Raw genomic sequence first — 19,408 nt, 5'->3', positions numbered from 1 at the left:
TGATCGGAAACTGCTGACCTAAATGATCTCTTACAGTTTCTTTCAGTTCTCTAAGACTATGGTTGTTAACTAATATTGGCCATTATGCTTATCAGTTTTCACACATCAGAGGTCGGGACATTAAACTGTTGAAAGACTTTGCTTGAAATGCAGGGCGAGAAGATATAAAGGGTCTGAGTAAGGCATGCTATTCTACTACAACTCTAAATTTCCATAAACCTGACCTGATTGTATAGTAGGGTTTTGCAAAAGATACATATGTAGTTATGTATAGTAGAACCATATTTGCATCTTGTTTAATTGTAATCTGATGTTTTATTTGGCTGATGAATTACATTTTTAAAAAGTCATAGTATCTTTCATCATAATGATACTGTTTTTTGCCTTCAAATAGGTAGAAAAGCATACCACAATTATTAAGCATGCCATAGTACCACAGAGCAGTCCTGAAAACTTTAACTTCTTTGTGTAGCTTTTGGATATTTGTCTGAACCATTATGTTGACTATATATTTTTTTCTTCAAAATACAATGGGAGGAATCCTTAAGACTGTGTGTCCCCCCAAGAACTGGAGTAACACACCAAGCAGTAGCAAGTAGCACAGATTGATGTGCAGAGTCTGGAAAAGCCCAGAGCCTATTCTTCTATTTGCTGAAGAAAATAACATGAACTCCAGGATGGGCACAGCATATCCCCTTCAGCATATATTTCTCAAATGTGAAACAGATTTTTCAGTAAAAACCTCACTATTGGTGATTTTTAACCAGTGGCCTCTTTTTCCCTCACCCTACTGTGTTTGCTAAGCCTGCTGTAACAAAATGCCACAGACCAGGTGGCTGAAACAACAGAAGTTAATTTTATCACAGTCTGGAGGCTGGAAGTCCAAGATCAAGGAGTCAACGTGCCTGATTTCTTCTGAGGCTTCTCTTCTTGGCTTGCAAATGGCTGCCTTCTCACTGTGTCCTTACGTGGTCTTTTCTTTGCCTGTGCGTCTCTGCTGTTTTTTTTTGTCCAGATGTTCTCGTCTTACAAAGACACCAATCAGATTGGAGTAGGGCCTCCATCTGACCTCATTAATCTTAATTGCCTCTTTAAAGGTGAAGTCTTTAAAGGTCCTGTCTCCAAATATGGTCATATTCTGAGGTCACTGAGAATACAGTCAACATATGAATTTGGCGGGACATGATTCAGCCCATAACACCTTTCCCTTCTTCTTGGCTTCCACTGAGAATCTCTGCTATTTTTTGTTCCTTTTTTTTTTCTTCTCAGAAGGGGAAAAAAATATTGTTATAGGAGAAGAGTATCATGGCCAAAGAGGCCCTCTTGGACACTGTTTAATGAAGTGAAAGTTGCTCAGTCATGTCCGACTCTTTGCGACCCCATGGGCTGTAGCCTGCCAGGCTCCTCTGTCCATGGAATTCTCCAGGCAAGAATACTGGAGTGGGTTGCCATTCACTTCTCCAGGGGATCTTTCCAACCCAGGGATCAAACCCAGGTTTAATTCTTTACCCTCTGAGCCACCAGGGAAGTCCTGGACCCTTTTAGTTAGAGGAATTAGCTGTCAGTGTTGAAGGTAGAAATAGAAGTTCAGAGAAGGTAACCCTAAATGTCACTTGCTAGCACCCTCTCCTCCTCATTATTTTTTGAGATTTTTTAATATTTTAATATTAAAAATTAGTGTCTGAATGCTGTGTTCAGAAAACAAAATTCAATGTGTTGTGTCTGCGCTTTCTCATTTAACATCTAAGGCTCTTATACTCAGAATGGTACATTTCCTGCTAATAACTCTCTTAAGTTAACTTGGTATTAGGCATTTATCTTAAGGGCTTCCCTGGTGACTCAGATGGTTAAGAATCTGCCTGCAATGCAGGAGACCTGGGTTCAATCTCTGGGTCAGGAAGATCCCCCAGAGAAGAGAATGGCAACACTCCAGTATTCTTGCCTGGAGAACTCCATGGACAGAAGAGTTTCCTGCTAATCACTCTCTTGAGTTAACTTGGTTTTAGACATTTATCCTAAAGTGAATATAAATGACAAATGATGTTTACAATTTGAATAAAAATATTCTCTTGATGGGAGCATTTCTTAGTAGCATTTTATGTAACTGTGTCTTTATATGGTCATCCCGTAGAATGGCAAACATCAGCAGATCTCAGGCAGACTTCAAGACGTCCGACTCAGAAAGCAAACTCAGAAGACCGAGCTGGAAGTTCTGGATAAGCAATGTGACCTGGAAATCATGGAAATCAAGCAGCTTCAACAGGAGCTTCAGGTGAGTGCTTGGCTGCTGAATTGTCCTTCACTGTGAGCAGTTACTAAGAAATAACTGTTCCTAATCTAGTGTTTTTTTGCTTTTGGGGTCCTGAACCCCTTGTAGCCTCTAGGGACCTCCTTTGTAAAAGGATAGTAGACATACACAACCTTGTGGACTATCAGGAATCTCATGGACTCCCTAAAACTCTGCCTGACACCTGGCTAAATTCTGCTCAATATTTATACATTACCTGGGCATTTGCCACTTTGTGTTTTAAGTCTTTAATAAATGCATACATAAATATATATTAAACTCAGGTTATTGTGACTGCTTTTAGGAAATTTTGACCTAATGTTGTTCTTTCAGAATTGCGGTGAGAGTAGTAGTATTAAATATGCCTTCAGGGACCTGGTAATTCTGCTCTTTATTTGTGCAGAAAAGAGACCCCGGAAGCATTTTGCATCTCGAGTCCTCTTAACCAAATGTGTTTTTCTGTAAGGACTAACAGTAATTAACATAATGTTTTTACTTTTTCACAGCAGATGTAGACAAGAGGCCAAGTAACATTTCCTGTCTGATTTACACCTGCTTTCCCAGTTATCCCTGAGTTTTTGGCCCCTCTTTGATCTTCATCCTGGGGTATCATGGCCTGCTTCCACACACCATTCAGTGCAGATACCAAAGGCACCTCTTAGGCTGTGCCTGTTCTCATCCTTTAGTACATGGGAAATTGTCAGGCTTCTCAACATACCCTGGTAGCAAAGCTTTCTTCACCACCTTTTATTTTCAGCCAGTCTTTCGTAAATGGATTTATGTGTAAGTATTTGTATTTTAAATCATGTGTAATCCCACTCTAGTTTATCTATAAGTTGTAAGCAATGTATATATTATTCTACATATTAATCCTATACTCAGTTTTAAGAGTGATAAAATCATGTTTTTACATTTTCAAAAAATTCTTAGACGACATTCCGTTCCGTTCCGTTCCGTCGCTCAGTCGTGTCCGACTCTATGCGACCCCATGGACTGTAGCCTACCAGGCTTCTCCGTCCATGGGATTCTCCAGGTAAGAACACTGGAGTGGGACAGAGTTTTAATCAGGTATTACTTTTTCTTTTTGTAAGGAGTATCAGAATAAACTTATCTATTTGGTGCCAGAGAAGCAGTTATTAAATGAAAGAATTAAAAACATGCAGCTCAGTAACACACCTGGTAAGTCTCTAAGATTTGTTTTGCCTCTTTTATTCTTTATTCTTTTCTGAATGTGTCAGGCATACTCTGCTACTTTTAAAAAATAGCATCATTCTATTATAAATAACATTTTTTTTACTATAGCTAAACTTTTTAAAATAATGTGAAAATGGTCACATGTTGGGTCATTTTTAGCAATAAAAAGTAAATGCAAATAAAGTAACAGTTGTGGTCTCACTTCCTGTCTTCACACCATTTTTATTTATCTATTTTAAGTATTAAAGAAAATGTTAGATTACAGTTAAACAAGACCTCAGTTTGACTTGAACACAATGCTATTTGTGCATTTTGGCAAGACTCTTCACTAATTGTAGAAAGAGCTGATTATGAGGACACTTTGCTATGAAGCCAAACCTGTCGGACTCTAGGGTGATAGGGTACAGCAGTGATAGGCCTAAGCAACTGGCATGCCCTTCCTGGGACTTTTTTTTTTTTTTCTTCCTGGGACTTTAAATCATCTAACTTTGTGATTCATGTGAAGAATTTTACCAGCTTGGCCCTCTGATATCTGTGGAACAAAATATTCCAGTGTAATTTGTAAGAATATAACATTTCTCTTGATTCAAGTCTCAACCAGAAAACTGAAAAAAAAAAAATCTCTGTGTTGGATAGCATGCCAATAATAGCATAGCAGAAGAAAGATTTATTTAAAGAAAAGTAACTCTGCAAATGTGTTAAAACTAGCTAAAATATCCTAAATGTCTCCCACTGAGTGCCAGTTTTTCACTTTACAGCTCTTTATTACACTTCTGGTTGTTGAGGAGGTCCAATTAAGTAGAGTTACCTCTCTTCTTTGTCCAAGTTCTGAACAAATTAAGAAATAAGGCAAAAGAGTAAGACATGAGAGACCAAAATACCACTTCATTATTAATAAAGCTGATGTTAGATAGCATGATTTATCTGTGAGCAGTACAGCTGCCCAATGTAAGATATTGCGTGCGTGAACAAAATAGAATGCAGATTCCTGTGGGCAGTTCAACCTCAAGAAAGCAAGGGATAGGAAAGATATAGGCCACATATGCCCAGGTCCTTATCTTGATCTCACCAATTATGTAAGAGTTAGAAAGAAGCTGGAACTGCTGTTCTCGTCAAAGTCCCCTTACATGGAAGAAGCACCAGGCATAGAAAAATCAATCTTGTGAACTACTCTTATCATGTCCCCCACCTTCCACTGATGTCTCTTCTCAGACCATCTTCCTGGAACAGGGTGCTTTCTTTTCTTGGTTATTTAAAGTGTATCAGCTCCCACCTCACCCCTCACAGGCATTCCAGAGGCAACATAAGACAGCCCTCCTGATGGGAGCAGGGTACGAAGTATGTCATCCTCACTGTCAGTATCTGAATTGTGAATAGGATGTAGACTGCCTTGTTAGGGACCCAGTAGAGCTATGCTTCTGGTAGAGCATAGATAACCATGCTGTCTAACATCAGCTTTATTAATAATGAAGTGGTATTTTGGCCTCTCATGTCTTGCTCCTTTGCCTTATTTCTTAATTTGTTCAGGTTAGCTTTTATAAATTTATTAATCTTTGTTCTAGTCCAGTCCAGAATAGGAAGCTCTTATTTGGAGTTTGCAAAGTACCCCGTATCCTTTAGATTCCTCTCTCTATAACAGTAACCATTTAAAATTATCAGCCATGCACCAAGCACCATGCTAGACAGTTTTCATGCATTATTTCCTTTCATCTTTACAAGAACCTTGTGAAGTAGTTGTTGTTATTCCCATTGTTCAATTTGGAAAAACTGAGATTCAGAGAGAATAAGAAGTTACCCAAGATTGTCTCAGCTTGTTACCCAAGATTGTGGCGCTAGTGGTAAAGAACCTGCCTGCCAGTGCAGGAGACGAAAGAGACATGGGTTCAATTTCTAGATCAGGAAGATCCCCTGGAGGAGGGCATGACAACCCACTCCACTATTCTTGCCTGGAGAATTCCGTGGACAGAGGAGGCTGGCGGGCTACAGTCCATAGGGTTGCAAAGAGTCTAACGTGACTAAGCAACTTGGCACACACACAAGATCGTTTAATAGTAGGTTCAGATTCTTGTGTGTCTGACTCTAAAGCTCACTGCACTACGGCGTTGCCTCCTTCAGTTAACCAATACGGTGCTTGTAGATAGTCTATGATCACATTCGGTATAAAAGCATCCATTATTACTGTTGCTCAGTTTGAATATTAAGAATGAATATTCTTTGACTTTTATTTTTCCCAATGCTTGTCTCCCACTAGAATAGGACCCATGTTTATCTTTCACTTTTACCTACTGTTGAACAAAGAACAGGGCCTTGCATATAACAGATGTGTAATTTAATGATTAAATATTTATTGAAATACTGGAAAGCTGTTAGAATTATAAAAGAATTTAGCAAGGTGCCTGGATTTAAAATCAGCATATAAAAATTAGTAACTTTACTATATGTCAAAATTATTTATTCAGAAAATATGGGGGAAGGTCTCACTCACATTAGCATTCTCATTGTTAAATGAATAAAGAAAAGCACAGCCATACAGTTTTACTGATTGACATAAAAGATTCCTGGGTAAGTAGCTACATATTATATTCTACTCCTGAATGAACTTGCTCAACATTTTAAAGATGTTGTTTAGTTCTCTACTAATTCATCTATATATTGTTTAATTCAGATTTCTTTACTTGGCATGATAATTCACAAATTCTCCTAGAAGAGAAATTACACAAGATGAGGCAAGACATGAAAAAGCGGGAGGATGAGACTAGCCCTATCGAATATCAAAATATAAGTTATGAAAGGTATAATACCTAAAATAATGTATGTTTGATCACAACTAGACAAAACACTGGAACTAAATAGAGAATCTAGAAACACAGTATGTGTGTACAGTTTTTGTCTCTTGTTATACCAGTTTGACCAGACAATAACCATTAATTACTGGTAATGACAAGAACTTCTGCAAAAAGTAAACTGTGTAATGTTTGTATTTCAGATTTAGGGATCAGTTTACTTCATAAAAAATCATTAGAAAAGGAAGAATTATGCCAAAGACTTAAAGAACAATTAGATGCTCTTGAAAAAGAAACTGCATCCAAGCTTTCAGAAATGGATTCATTTAACAATGAACTGAAGGTATTTATCTTTTATTATATTCATTTTAAATTTGCTGCCTCTTTACCTTCCTTGTCTTGATTTAATTGAATGAATAACTAAAGCTATTATGTTCGTTATTTCCATAATTTATTTTATTATTTGAGCTACACCAGAATTGCAAGATTGTTTTTAATGTTCTCCATATATATTATAAACATTGAGTTGTGTAAACATACAATTTACCATAGTTTCCAGTTTTTGATGATTGTTTTTATTGGCATCTATACATTTAAAAAATAATTACCTTTGTCAATATTAATATTAGATTAGATTTGTCGGTATAGATTTCAAGCCAGAATGATCTTAAGCAAATTTGAAAATAGGAAATATGGAAAATTTTAAATAGTCCAGGTGGTAGAGGCTCTTTTAACACACTAAATTCTTTTTTTTACAATTTAATTAACCTTTGTGAAATAATGCAATAACCAGTGAAATCCAAAGCATAATTTGGCACTAAAACTTTTGCATGAAAAGTAGATTCGTGACTCATTATTTGCTGCAGTGGAAGAGCAGATGTCCAAAACGTATACCATATGCTTCTCATTCTGTGCAGTATTAGTTGTATGCTGAAGCCATACCTATGAAAGAAAATATTAAAAGCTAAAAATCAGACTAATGGCACATGATTGAAATTTGGGACTAGTCTCAGTGACTCCTTTGCTAACAAAGCGTGAACTTTTCAGAGCATAAACTATTACAAGGTTTTGCAGGCAAATCTGTCTCTTCATTTGACTTTCATCTTGCTAACTTATTTAGAATAATGTTACACCAACCATAAAGTAAACAGTATGATCAAGAAAAGAAACCATGGTGGCTTCAGTGAAGGAGGGAAAATTTGAGGTGAATAATGTTAATGACACGTTCTACACCAGCTTAAAGAAAACCAAATAATTTGTCATTGATGGACAGACAAACCAACCAAGTTATCTTCCCTACGTTATTTTTTAAAAATCTGTACATAGTTTAATTGGCTTTTTATCTGCCTTATCTTACAGTGTGGGAATATGGATGACTCTGTTCTTCAGTGCCTTTTGTCTCTGCTAAGCTGTCTCAACAACCTCTTCCTCTTACTTAAGGTTATTTTCTAATATCTAGCTCTTTTTCTTTGAGTTACTTTACTGTTTCTTTTTTTAAACACTAGACTATTCTTTGCATTTATCTGAGTATCTTTGTTTGAAATAACCTATACAATATAAACATTTTTCTTTCTGCTTGCTTAAATATCCTTCTGCTGTTTCACTGCCTGTTTGAGTCTAATGCCAGGAATCAGTAAGGTTGCCCAGAGTTCTCATGAGGAGCCCATGACACTTAGAAATATTACCTGGTTCCCTGTGAGTTAGGCTAAATGATGGGATGATTACTGATTCAATTAAAAGGGAATCTAAGGGAATGTGAGACTAAATTATTTACCCATATCACTGAAAATTACTGTTTAAAGTAATACTGAAATTTACTGCAAGGTTATATCATGTATATATCAGGCTGCTTCCCCATACTGTGATAAGAATCAGTAATGTAGGTGCAGCTTTGGTTTTGTCTGGTTATCAGGTCTCATATTTAGATACACTTGCACCACAGAGAAAAATGTTTAAATCATATTTGTAAATAAGCAGTTCACTTTTTCATGTGTAAATAGCACGAAGAATATTTAAAATACTCAATAAATTCCTATTTATATTTAGTTTAAAGAGAGTTGCTTTATATTTACCACTAGCTGAGCCTAGTAGACTTTTAAATACATTTTACTCAGTAGTGGATGGCAATAGGGCACTTAAATGTACATACACAGTGAAGGCAGGAAGTAGAACTCAATTGTAACCTAAAGAAAGGTAGATGGAAAGATGACATCAGCCTTTCCTTTATGGTTATTGCATGAATGGCCAGATTATCCGACCTTAGAATGTGTGCTTCAGATGACACAGAAGTTTAAACCTGTTTCTTCATGTACACAGTAAAGTTCGACAATGGTTTGTGGACTACGCACACACACACAAGTCTGATTCTTTGAGTTAGCATTTGATTCTCCACAGGCCAGCAGATTATTCTTGTTTCTTGTTTTATTTTCTTCCTTCCGCTTCCTGCCTTCCAACCTTTCACTGCTTGTTGATGCTTTCATCAGAGGCAATTTAGGAATCTAAAAGGGGATGAAACCTATGCTGTCAGAGTGGTCAGGAGAGTGACTGTCTTTACAGAAAGCAAGAAAAGAGGTTTTCTGTAGCCATTAGAAATGATACAGAGCAGTCAGTTAACTTAGTACTGGAAAGTATCCATTGAATTGCCAACAAGGAGACCTTTGAAGACCGTTTTGAGAGTATCATCTCAGTTGAGTGACCACCAGAAGCTGGACTGCTGCAGATCAGGAATGAATGGGAGCTGAGGAGGGGTGGAGTGAGTGGGAAAAGCTTTAGAAGAGTGAAAAGAGAGCATGGAGGAAAAGAAAGCATTGGTTAAAAAGAGAGCATTGGGGTTTTTTGGTTTAAGAAAGACAACAAAGGATACAAAGTTTTAGTTATGCAAGATGGAAAAATTGTGAAATCCAATGCACAGCATAGTGACTATAAACTGTAATTAGCGAATTTGAACTGTACAATACAGTATTGTTAAGAGGATAGATCTTAAACATTCTTCAGTTCAGTTCAGTCACTCAGTTGTGTCTGACTCTTTGCGACCCCATGAATCACAGCACGCCAGGCCTCTCTGTCCATCACCAACTCCCGGAGTTCACTCAAACGCATGTCCATCGAGTCGGTGATGCCATCCAGCCATCTCATTCTCTGTCGTCCCCGTCTCCTCCCACCCCCAATCCCTCCCAGCATCAGAGTCTTTTCCAGTGAGTCAACTCGTTGCAAGAGGTGGCCAAAGTATTGGAGTTTCAGCTTTAGCATCAGTCCTTCCAATGAACACCCAGGATTGATCTCCTTTAGAATGGACTGGTTGGATCTCCTTGCAGTCCAAGGGACTCTCAAGAGTCTTCTCCAGCGCCACAGTTCAAAAGCATCAATTCTTCGGTGATCAGCTTTCTTCACAGTCCAATGCTCACATCCATACATGACCACGGGAAAAACCATAGCCTTGACTAGACGGACCTTGGTTGGCAAAGTAATGTCTCTGCTTTTTGATATACTGTCTAGGTTGGTCATAACTTTCCTTCCAAGGAGTAAGCGTCTTTTAATTTCATGGCTGCAATCAGCATCTGCAGTGATTTTGGAGCCCAAAAAAATAAAGTCTGACACTGTTTCCACTGTTTTTCAATCTATTTCCCATGAAGTGATGGGACCAGATGCCATGATCTTAGTTTTCTGAATGTTGAGCTTCAAGCCAACCTTTTCACTCTCCTCTTTCACTTTCATCAAGAGGCTTTTGAGTTCCTCTTCACTTTCTGCCATAAGGGTGGTGTCATCTGCATATCTGAGGTTATTGATGTTTCTCCAGGCAATCTTGATTCCAGCTTGTGCTTCTTCCAGCCCAGCGTTCCTCATGATGTACTCTGCATATAAGTTAAATAAGCAGGGTGACAATATACAACCTTGACGCACTCCTTTTCCTATTTGGAACCAGTCTGTTGTTCCATGTCTAGTTCTAACTGTTGCTTCCTGACCTGCATACAGGTTTCTCAAGAGGCAGGTCAGGTGGTCTGGTATTCCCATCTCTTTCAGAATTTTCCACAGTTTGTTGTGATCTACACAGTCAAAAGCTTTAGCATAGTCAATGAAGCAGAAATAGATGTTTTTCTGGAACTCTCTTGCTTTCTCCATGATCCAGCGGATATTGGCAATTTGATCTCTGGTGCCTCTGCCTTTTCTAAAACCTGCTTGAACATCTGGGAGTTCACAGTTCACATATTGCTAAAGCCTGCCTTGGAGAATTTTGAGCATGAATTTACTAGCGTGTGAGATGAGTGCAATTGTGCGGTAGTTTGAGCATTCTTTGGCATTGCCTTTCTTTGGGATTGGAATGAAGACTGACCTTTTCCAGTCCTGTGGCCACTGCTGAGTTTTCCAAATTTGCTGGCATATTGAGTGCAGCACTTTCACAGCATCATCTTTCAGGATTTGAAATAGCTCAATTGGAATTCCATCACCTCCACTAGCTTTGTTCATAGTGATGCTCTCTAAGGCCCACTTGACTTCACATTCCAAGATGTCTGGCTCCAGGTGGGTGATCACGCCATCATGATTATCTTGGTCGCAAAGATCTTTTTTGTACAGTTCTTCTGTGTATTCTTGCCACCTCTTTTTAATATCTTCTTAATATCTGACAGCATGTGGTTCACTGGAGAAGGGAATGGCAAACCACTTCAGTATACTTGCCTTGAGAACCCCATGAACAGTATGAAAAGGCAAAATGATAGGATATTGAATGAGGAATTCCCCAGGTCGGTAGGTGCCCAGTATGCTACTGGAGATCAGTGGAGAAATAATTCCAGAAAGAATGAAGGGATGGAGCCAAAGCAAAACAAATACCCAGTTGTGGATGTGACTGGTGATAGAAGTAAGGTCTGATGCTGTAAAGAGCAATATTGCATAGGAACCTGGAATGTTAGGTCCATGAATCAAGGCAAATTGGAAGTCATCAAACAGGAGATGACAAGAGTGAACGTAGACATTCTGGGAATCAGCGAACTAAAATGGACTGGAATGGGTGAATTTAACTCAGATGACCATTATATCTACTACTGTGGGCAGGAATCCCTTAGAAGAAATGGAGTAGCCATCATGGTCAACAAAAGAGTCTGAAATGCAGTACTTGGATGCAATCTTAAAAACGACAGAATGATTTCTGTTCATTTCCAAGGCAAACCATTCAATATTACAGTAATCCAAGTCTATGCCCCAACCAGTAATGCTGAAGAAGCTGAAGTTGAACGGTTCTATGAAGACCTACAAGACCTTTTAGAACTAACACCCAAAAAAGATGTCCTTTTCTTTATAGGGGACTGGAATGCAAAAGTAGGAAGTCAAGAAACACCTGGAGTAACAGGCAAATTTGGCCTTGGAGCACGAAATGAAGCAGGGCAAAGGCTAATAGAGTTTTGCCAAGAGAATGCACTGGTCATAGCAAATACCCTCTTCCAACAACACAAGAGAAGACTCTACACATGGACATCACCAGATGGTCAACACTGAAATCAGATTGATTATATTCTTTGCAGCCAAAGATGGAGAAGCTGTATACAGATAGCAAAAACAAGACCAGGAGCTGACTGTGGCTCAGATCATGAACTCCTTATTGCCAAATTCAGACTGAAATTGAAGAAGGTAGGGAAAACCACTAGACCATTCAGATATGACCTAAATCAAATCCCTTATGATTATACAGTGGAAGTAAGAAATAGATTTAAGGGACTAGATCTGATAGATAGAGTGCCTGATGAACTCTGGACGGAGGTTCATGACATTGTACAGGAGACAGGGACCAAGACCATCCCCATGGAAAAGAAATGCAAAAAAGCAAAATGGCTGGCTGAGGAGGCCTTACAAATAGCTGTGAAAAGAAGAGAAGCAAAAAGCAAAGGAGAAAAGGAAAGATATAAGCATCTGAATGCAGAGTTCCAAAGAATAGCAAGGAGAGATAAGAAAGCCTTCCTCAGCGATCAATGCAAAGAAATAGAGGAAAACAACAGAATAGGATAAACAAGAGATCTCTTCAAGAAAATTAGAGATATCAAGGGAACATTTCATGCAAAGATGAGCTCGATAAAGGACAGAAATGGTATGGACCTAAACATTCTTAGGAAAGAAAAAAAGAGGGAGAGAAGACAGGGAGGAAGGAATGAGGAGAGGGAGTGGTAACTATATGAGGAAATGAATATGTTAATTAGCTTGATTACGGTGATCATTTCACAGTGTATGTGTGTATTAAAACAAGTTGTATAGCTTAAATATATAGTTTTTATTTACCAATTATACTTTATAATAAAGTTGAAAAGTAAAAGAATAATTTGGGCCACTCTTGAAAGTGGTATCACCTTTTTGTGCAGCATATGGATACATGAGGAATGGATAGTTTTTGTTAAGACAGAAGCATGAAATGGAGAAAATTGAGCTTTTTGGGTAACTAACCATATCCATCAGAGGGTCTTAATTGCCAACTCAAGCCAAATATTTTATTGCTGTATTCCCAACACCTAGAACAGTGCATGGAACATCATGGGTGGCAGTACATACTTGCTGAATGGATGAATAGTTTTGAATGTTCTCAGTCAGAAGATAGGCAGCATTTAGAGCTATATTGGTATAGAGTTTATAAGAAAAAAGTAGAAAGAAATTAGTCAAAACCAGTAGAAAACCATATATCCCAGATTTTAAGAACACTTCTCGTTTCATATAATTCATTCTTTTAAGTAAAGGCTACTTTTTTAATTCAAAAAAGGAAAGAAAAGACTTGAAGGAGACTTAGAGAGGAAGGGAGGGAGGAGAAAAGTGAGAGACGAAGACTTTTAAAGTGGTGATAATTGACGGAATAAAGTTCCAGGGAAGCAGATTAAGATATAACCGTGTTCTTCAAGATAAAAAGAATACTTCCAGTATAGCATATGGGGATAAGATAGGCATGAAGTTAGTTAAATTTGTTGGTGGAGAGTAGGAAGTTGACAGCTTCAAAACTTAAAAGCAAGTTGGATCGTTGCAAGAAATCATGAATAGTTGAGGGTATGGAATAACTCAGACTAGGAGATGGATCAGATGCAGGGAGGTTTAATGCTGTTGAGATGGAAAGATGAGGGAGATCCAGTCTGGCTTTAATGTAGCAAGATGATTGGCAGGTAGTGAGGAGAATGAATGGAAGATTGGGACATTTCAGGAGAGAAAAGTAGCCATGAAATAACACATCTCGGTGTGGCTAGAGAGTGCCAGTTTAGTAGAGGAAAGCAGTCCACATCCTGAGCAATGTTGAACGCCTATTCAAAGTTGGAGTTCATGAATTTAAAAAAGAAACAGCATGACTAATTGTCTTTTTTCTCTCCACCAAAGTTCAGCTGCTGATATGTAAGCACAGAAAAGGGTAATGACTTAGATTCATAGATTTAAACAGGTTTGAGGTTTTAATAGACATGGGCAGAAAGGGACGAACAAGGGAGCTACAGATCTTAACACAGTAATTATGATAAAAATGAACTCTGACATATGTTCTGAACATGAAGGGATATGAAAAGAGGAATGGTTGTTGATGGAAAAAGAGAGGATGATGGGGTCAGCAGAGCAGAGGTCCCAGAGAGGTTTGAAAAACTGTTGAAATGGATGCATCAGATATAAGAAAAGCTTGAAGGATAAGAACTTATGTTTGGAAAATGGGATACTGATCAATGGCAGTTTTCTTTGAGATGATGACAAGATATAATAATGCAAGCGATCAAATGGAGCAAAAAAAATGGTCTTCATTGAGGAGATCAGCCTGAATTTAGGTTTTGATGGGGTTATCTATGTGGATGTCAAAGACTGGGAGAATAATGAAAATGAACAAGTGAGGAGCAGTGACCAGGTGATTGATAGATGACAGTAAAGAGGAAGGGGAGGGTGGAACTGCTGGATGGTATTCTGAGCCTCACAAGCATGGAATTTGTACGAGTGAGGAGAAATAATCATCTGGAAAAGGCAATGAAGAGCAACAAGAATACTCAGGCCAGAAACCCAGGCAGTCATATTTACTATTACCTCAGGCCAGAAACCAGGCAAACCATCCCCGACCAGGCAGTCATATTTACTATTACCAGAATGGCACGACTGACATTACGTGTCTCCTGATAGGATGCCCTCAGAAAGACACATCACTTCTATGCTGTTTTTGCCAAAAATATTTCATCTGTGTAAATGTAAGGAAATAATTAGGCAAACCCAAATTGTGGTTTGGTCTATAAAATACTAACCCATACGCTAGAAATGTGAATCTCATTAAAAAATGGAGGAGATCTTACAACAATGAAACAAAGTGTATGGTCCTTGATTGGATAGTGGATCTGTTAAAAAAAAACTTATTAAGGACAATGTTTACACTATTGGGAACATTTTTGAAATACGAATTCTGTATTAAGTAATATTACTATGTCACTATTAACATTCTTTAGTTTCGTACTGACATTGACACTAGTTACGTGGAATAATGATGAAGTTCTAGGGGGTAAAAGCATCAGTGTATGCAACTTAGTCAAATTTTTTATAAATCTAAAAATTTTCAAAAAGAAAAATTTAGAGTTGCAAAATGTTTTCAAATGTTTATGAAAATGAAATAGTAGTTTAAGTCTGTTTTTAAGTTACAGCCAAACATTGGGAAATGAAGAGGAGATGCAGGATAGTGTAAATGAGCAGATTCCTCGTATTTCATATCAGGAGTCAATAATTATTTTCTAATTCATAAATCAAGCTGTACTAATAATAGATAATATTATTACAGGCTTTCTCTGTGACTGGCACTGTCCTAAATGTTTTACTTATATTAATTTATTTAATCCTTAACATTACCCCTGTGATGTACCTTCTATTGTTGGTTCACATTTCACGTAGAAGTAAATTAAACTGTCCAGAATCGCACAGATAGCAAAAAGAAATTCAGCCCAGAGAGTCAGGATTTGACCTTAAATGGTTATATTAAGAAAAAAATGAAAATTTATTAGCTAAGTGTTCAATTTAAGAAGCTAAAAAAAGACTAACATAATAAAGGAGGAAAAAAGTAGAAGGAAATAGCGAAATAGAACACAGATATTTAATAAAAAGAGTTAAGAAAACCAAATATTTACTTTTATAGATTAAGAATATTAAAAAACCTTTGGCACGACATTTTTAAAAGGAAGTAAAAATAAAGTTAGTAAAAAGGAAAAATAACAATACATTGCAAACAATAAGAGGGAATATTATGACAAATTTTGCATATAAATATAAAACATAGGTGAAATGAACAAATTATAATTTGTTAACACTAACTGAAGAAAATAATAGGTAGCTCTATTGTCATGAAATATTTTAATTCTGCAGTGTAAAATCTCCTCTAAAAGAGAATCCAGACCTGGAATTTTACTGAAGGAATAAATAACTCCAATTTTAGACATCTGTTTCAAAATATAGAAGAGGGAGTATTCCCAACTTATCATGTGAAACTATCATAAACCTCATAATTTGATAAGAATAGTGTGAGAAAGGATCATTATAGATCAATTTAGCATAGAGGCAAAAATTCTAAATAATATTTAAAAGTTGAATCAATATACAGAAATCCCTTGCATTCCTATACACTAATAATGAGAAAATAGAGAAATTAAGGAAACTATTCCATTCACTGTTGCAACGAAAAGAATTAAATACTTAGGAATATATCTACCTAAGGAAACAAAGCACTGTGGATGCTGATTGCAGCCAGGAAATTAAAAGACGCTTACTCCTTGGAAGGAAAGTTATGACCAACCTAAATAGCATATTAAAAAGCAGAGACATTACTTTGCCAACCAAGGTTCGTCTAGTCAAGGCTATGGTTTTTACCGTGGTCATGTATGGATGTGAGCATTGGACTGTGAAGAAGGCTGATCGCCGAAGAATTGATGCTTTTGAACTGTGGTGTTGGAGAAGACTCTTGAGAGTCCCTTGGACTGCAAGGAGATCCAGCCAGTCCATTCTAGAGGAGATCAATCCTGGGTGTTCATTGGAAGGACTGATGCTAAAGCTGAAACTGCAATACTTTGGCCACCTCATGCGACGAATTGACTCACTGGAAAAGACTCTGATGCTGGGAGGGGTTGGGGGGAGGAGGAGACGGGGGTGACAGAGAATGAGATGGCTGGATGGCATCACCGACTTGATGGACATGAGTTTGAGTGAACTCTGGGAGTTGGTGATGGACAGGGAGGCCTGGCGTGCTGTGATTCATGGGGTCTCAGAGAGTTGGACACGACTGAGAGACTGAATTGAACTGAAGGAAACAAAAGACTTGTACATAGAAAACTATAAAACACTAGTGAAAGTAATCAAAGAGGACACTAATAGATGGAGAAATATACCGTGTTCGTGGATTGGAAGAATAAATATTGTAAAAATGAGTATACTACCCAAAGTAATTTATACATTCAATGTAATCCCTATCAAGCTACCAAGGATATTTTTCACAGAACTAGAACAAATAATCTCACAATTTGTATGGAAATACAAAAAAACCTCGAATAGCCAAAGCAATCTTGAGGAAGAAAAATGGAACTGGGGGAATCAACCTGCCGGACTTTAGGCTCTACTACAAAGCCACAGTCATCAAGACAGTATGGTACTGACATAAAGACAGAAATATAGATCAATGGAACAAAATAGAAAGCCCAGAGATAAATCCACGCACCTATGGACACCTTATCTTTGACAAAGGAGGCAAGAATATAAAATGGAGAAAAGACAGTCTCTTTAACAAGTGGTGCTGGGGAAACTGGTCAGCCACTTGTAAAAGAATGAAACTAGAACACTTCCTAACACCATACACCAAAATTAACTAAAAATGGATTAGAGAGTTAAATGTAAGACCAGAAACTATAAAACTCCTAGAGGAGAACTTAGGCAAAACACTCTGTGACATAAATCACAGCAGGATCCTCCAAGACCCACCTCCCAGAATATTGGAAATAAAAGCAAAAATAAACAAATGGGACCTAATTAAAATCAAAAGCTTCTGCACAGCAAAGGAAACTCTAAGCAAGGTGAAAAGACAGCCTGCAGAATGGGAGAAAATAATAGCAAATGAAGCAACTGATAAAGGATTAATCTCCAAAATATACAAGCAGCTCCTGCAGCTCAATTCCAGAAAAATAAATGACCCAATCAAAAAATGGGCCAAAGAACTAAACAGACTTTTCTCCAAAGAAGACATAAAGATGGCTAACAAACACGTGAAAAAATGCTCAACATCCCTCATAATCAGAGAAATGCAAATCAAAACCACAGTGAGATACCATTTCACACCAGGCAGAATGGCTGCTATCCAAAAGTCTACATGCAATAAATGCTGGAGAGGGTGTGGAGAGAAGGGAACCCTCTTACACTGTTGGTGGGAATGCAAACTAGTACAGCCACTATGGAGAACAGTGTGGAGATTCCTCAAAAACCTGGAAATAGAACTGCCATATGATCCAGCAATCGCACTCCTGGGCATACACACCGCGGAAACCAGAATTGAAAGAGACACATGTACTCCAATGTTCACTGCAGCACTGTTTATAACAGCCAGGACATGGAAGCAACCTAGATGTCCATCTGCAGACAAATGGATAAGAAAGCTTTGGTACGTATATACGATGGAGTATTACTCAGCCATTAAAAAGAATGCATTTGAACCAGTTCTAATGAGGTGGATGAAACTGGAGCCTATTATACAGAGTGAAGTAAGCCAGAAAGAAAAACACCAATACAGTATACTAACGCATATATATGGAATTTAGAAAGATGCAAATGATAACCCTGTATGCTGCTGCTGCTGCTAAGTCACTTCAGTCGTGTCCGACTCTGTGTGACCCCATAGACAGAAGCCCACCAGGCTCCCCTGTCCCTGGGATTCTCCAGGCAAGAACACTGGAGTGGGTTGCCATTTCCTTCTCCAATGTGTGAAAGTGAAAAGTAAAATGAAGTCGCTCAGTCGTATCCAACCCTTAGCGACCGCACGGACTGCAGCCTACCAGGCTCCTCCATCCATGGGATTTTCTAGGCAAGAGTACTGGAGTGGCTTGCCATTGCCTTCTCGGATAACCCTGTATACGAGACAGCAAAAGAGACACAGATGTATAGAACAGTCTTTGGGACTCTGAGGGAGAGGGTGAAGGTGGGATGATTTGGGAGAATGGCGTTGAAACATGTATGTTGTCATATGTGAAACGAATCACCAGTTCAGGGTTGATGCATGATACAGGATGCTCGGGGCTGGTGCAGGGGGATGACCCAGAGGGAGGATAAAGGGAGGAGGGAGGTGGGAGGGGGGTTCAGGAGGGGGAACTCATGTACACCCGGGGTGGATTCGTGTCAATGTATGGCAAAACCAACCAGTATAATATTGTAAAATAATTAGCCTCCAATAAAAAATTAAATAAATAAATAAAAGTTGAATATGGAAATTTATAAGACAGATACTCAGCTATGACCAAGTGAAATTTATCTTACCCAGGCAAAGATTATTTGATATGTAAAAATGTTTTAATGTAATTTGCCATATAAATAGATTAAAGGAGAAAAACAATATGCCCATCTCTCTAAATGCAGAACTGGTATTTGATAAAATTTAGCACCTATTTATGATTAAAAAATGAAAAAGTTATTAGCATACTAGGAACAGAAGAAAACTTCTGTAACTTGAAAAGAATGATCTATTGTTCTGTTAAGATGAAAAACAGCTCTGTTCATAAGTGCAAATTATTTACTTGTTTTCAGTTAATTGATATATTATTTTTAAAATTGAAGTATAGTTAATTTACAGTGTTGTGTTAATTTCTGCTGTCCTGCAAAGTGATAGTTAACTATTAGATTTAACCGGGACCTCCTAGAAGCATGACTTAACTCAGAGGAGTGAGTCTAATGATACTTTCTAGGATCATTGTAACTCAGGTAGAGGAAATGTTTTCGGCAAGCCCCATGGTACTCTTCATGTCTTACTAATATGCATAGACTATGGTTTATGTACATTTAAGAGTGCCTGCTATCCTGGAGACCTGGGTTCTATCCCTGAATCTGGAAGATCCCCTGGAGGAGGGCCTAGCAACCCACTCCAGTATTCTTGCCTGGAGGATTCCATGGACAGAGGAGCCTGCAGTCCACAGTCCATGGGGTCACAAAG

The 19,408-nt window shown here is 38.0% G+C and overlaps 1 protein-coding gene across 4 annotated transcripts in view; it reads left to right on the top strand.

Moving 5' to 3' along the window:
* The window catches only part of ITSN2 (intersectin 2), a 132,695-nt gene that overhangs the window by 53,568 nt on the left and 59,719 nt on the right, over positions 1-19,408 (top strand). For all 4 annotated transcript variants that reach the window (XM_055400169.2, XM_055400166.2, XM_055400168.2 and 1 more), the window contains 3 exons: positions 2,132-2,272; positions 3,379-3,466; positions 6,468-6,607. In XM_055400169.2, coding sequence (XP_055256144.2) covers positions 2,132-2,272; positions 3,379-3,466; positions 6,468-6,607 — 369 coding nt within the window. The remainder of the gene's footprint in view (positions 1-2,131; positions 2,273-3,378; positions 3,467-6,467; positions 6,608-19,408) is intronic.

Source organism: Moschus berezovskii, chromosome 11 (assembly GCF_049115385.1).
Source record: "Moschus berezovskii isolate FMDL1 chromosome 11, NW_MosBer_1.0, whole genome shotgun sequence".
Taxonomy (NCBI): Eukaryota; Metazoa; Chordata; class Mammalia; order Artiodactyla; family Moschidae; genus Moschus; species Moschus berezovskii.
Note: the sequence above shows the minus strand (reverse complement) of the source record. Positions and strands in the feature narration are given on the sequence as shown.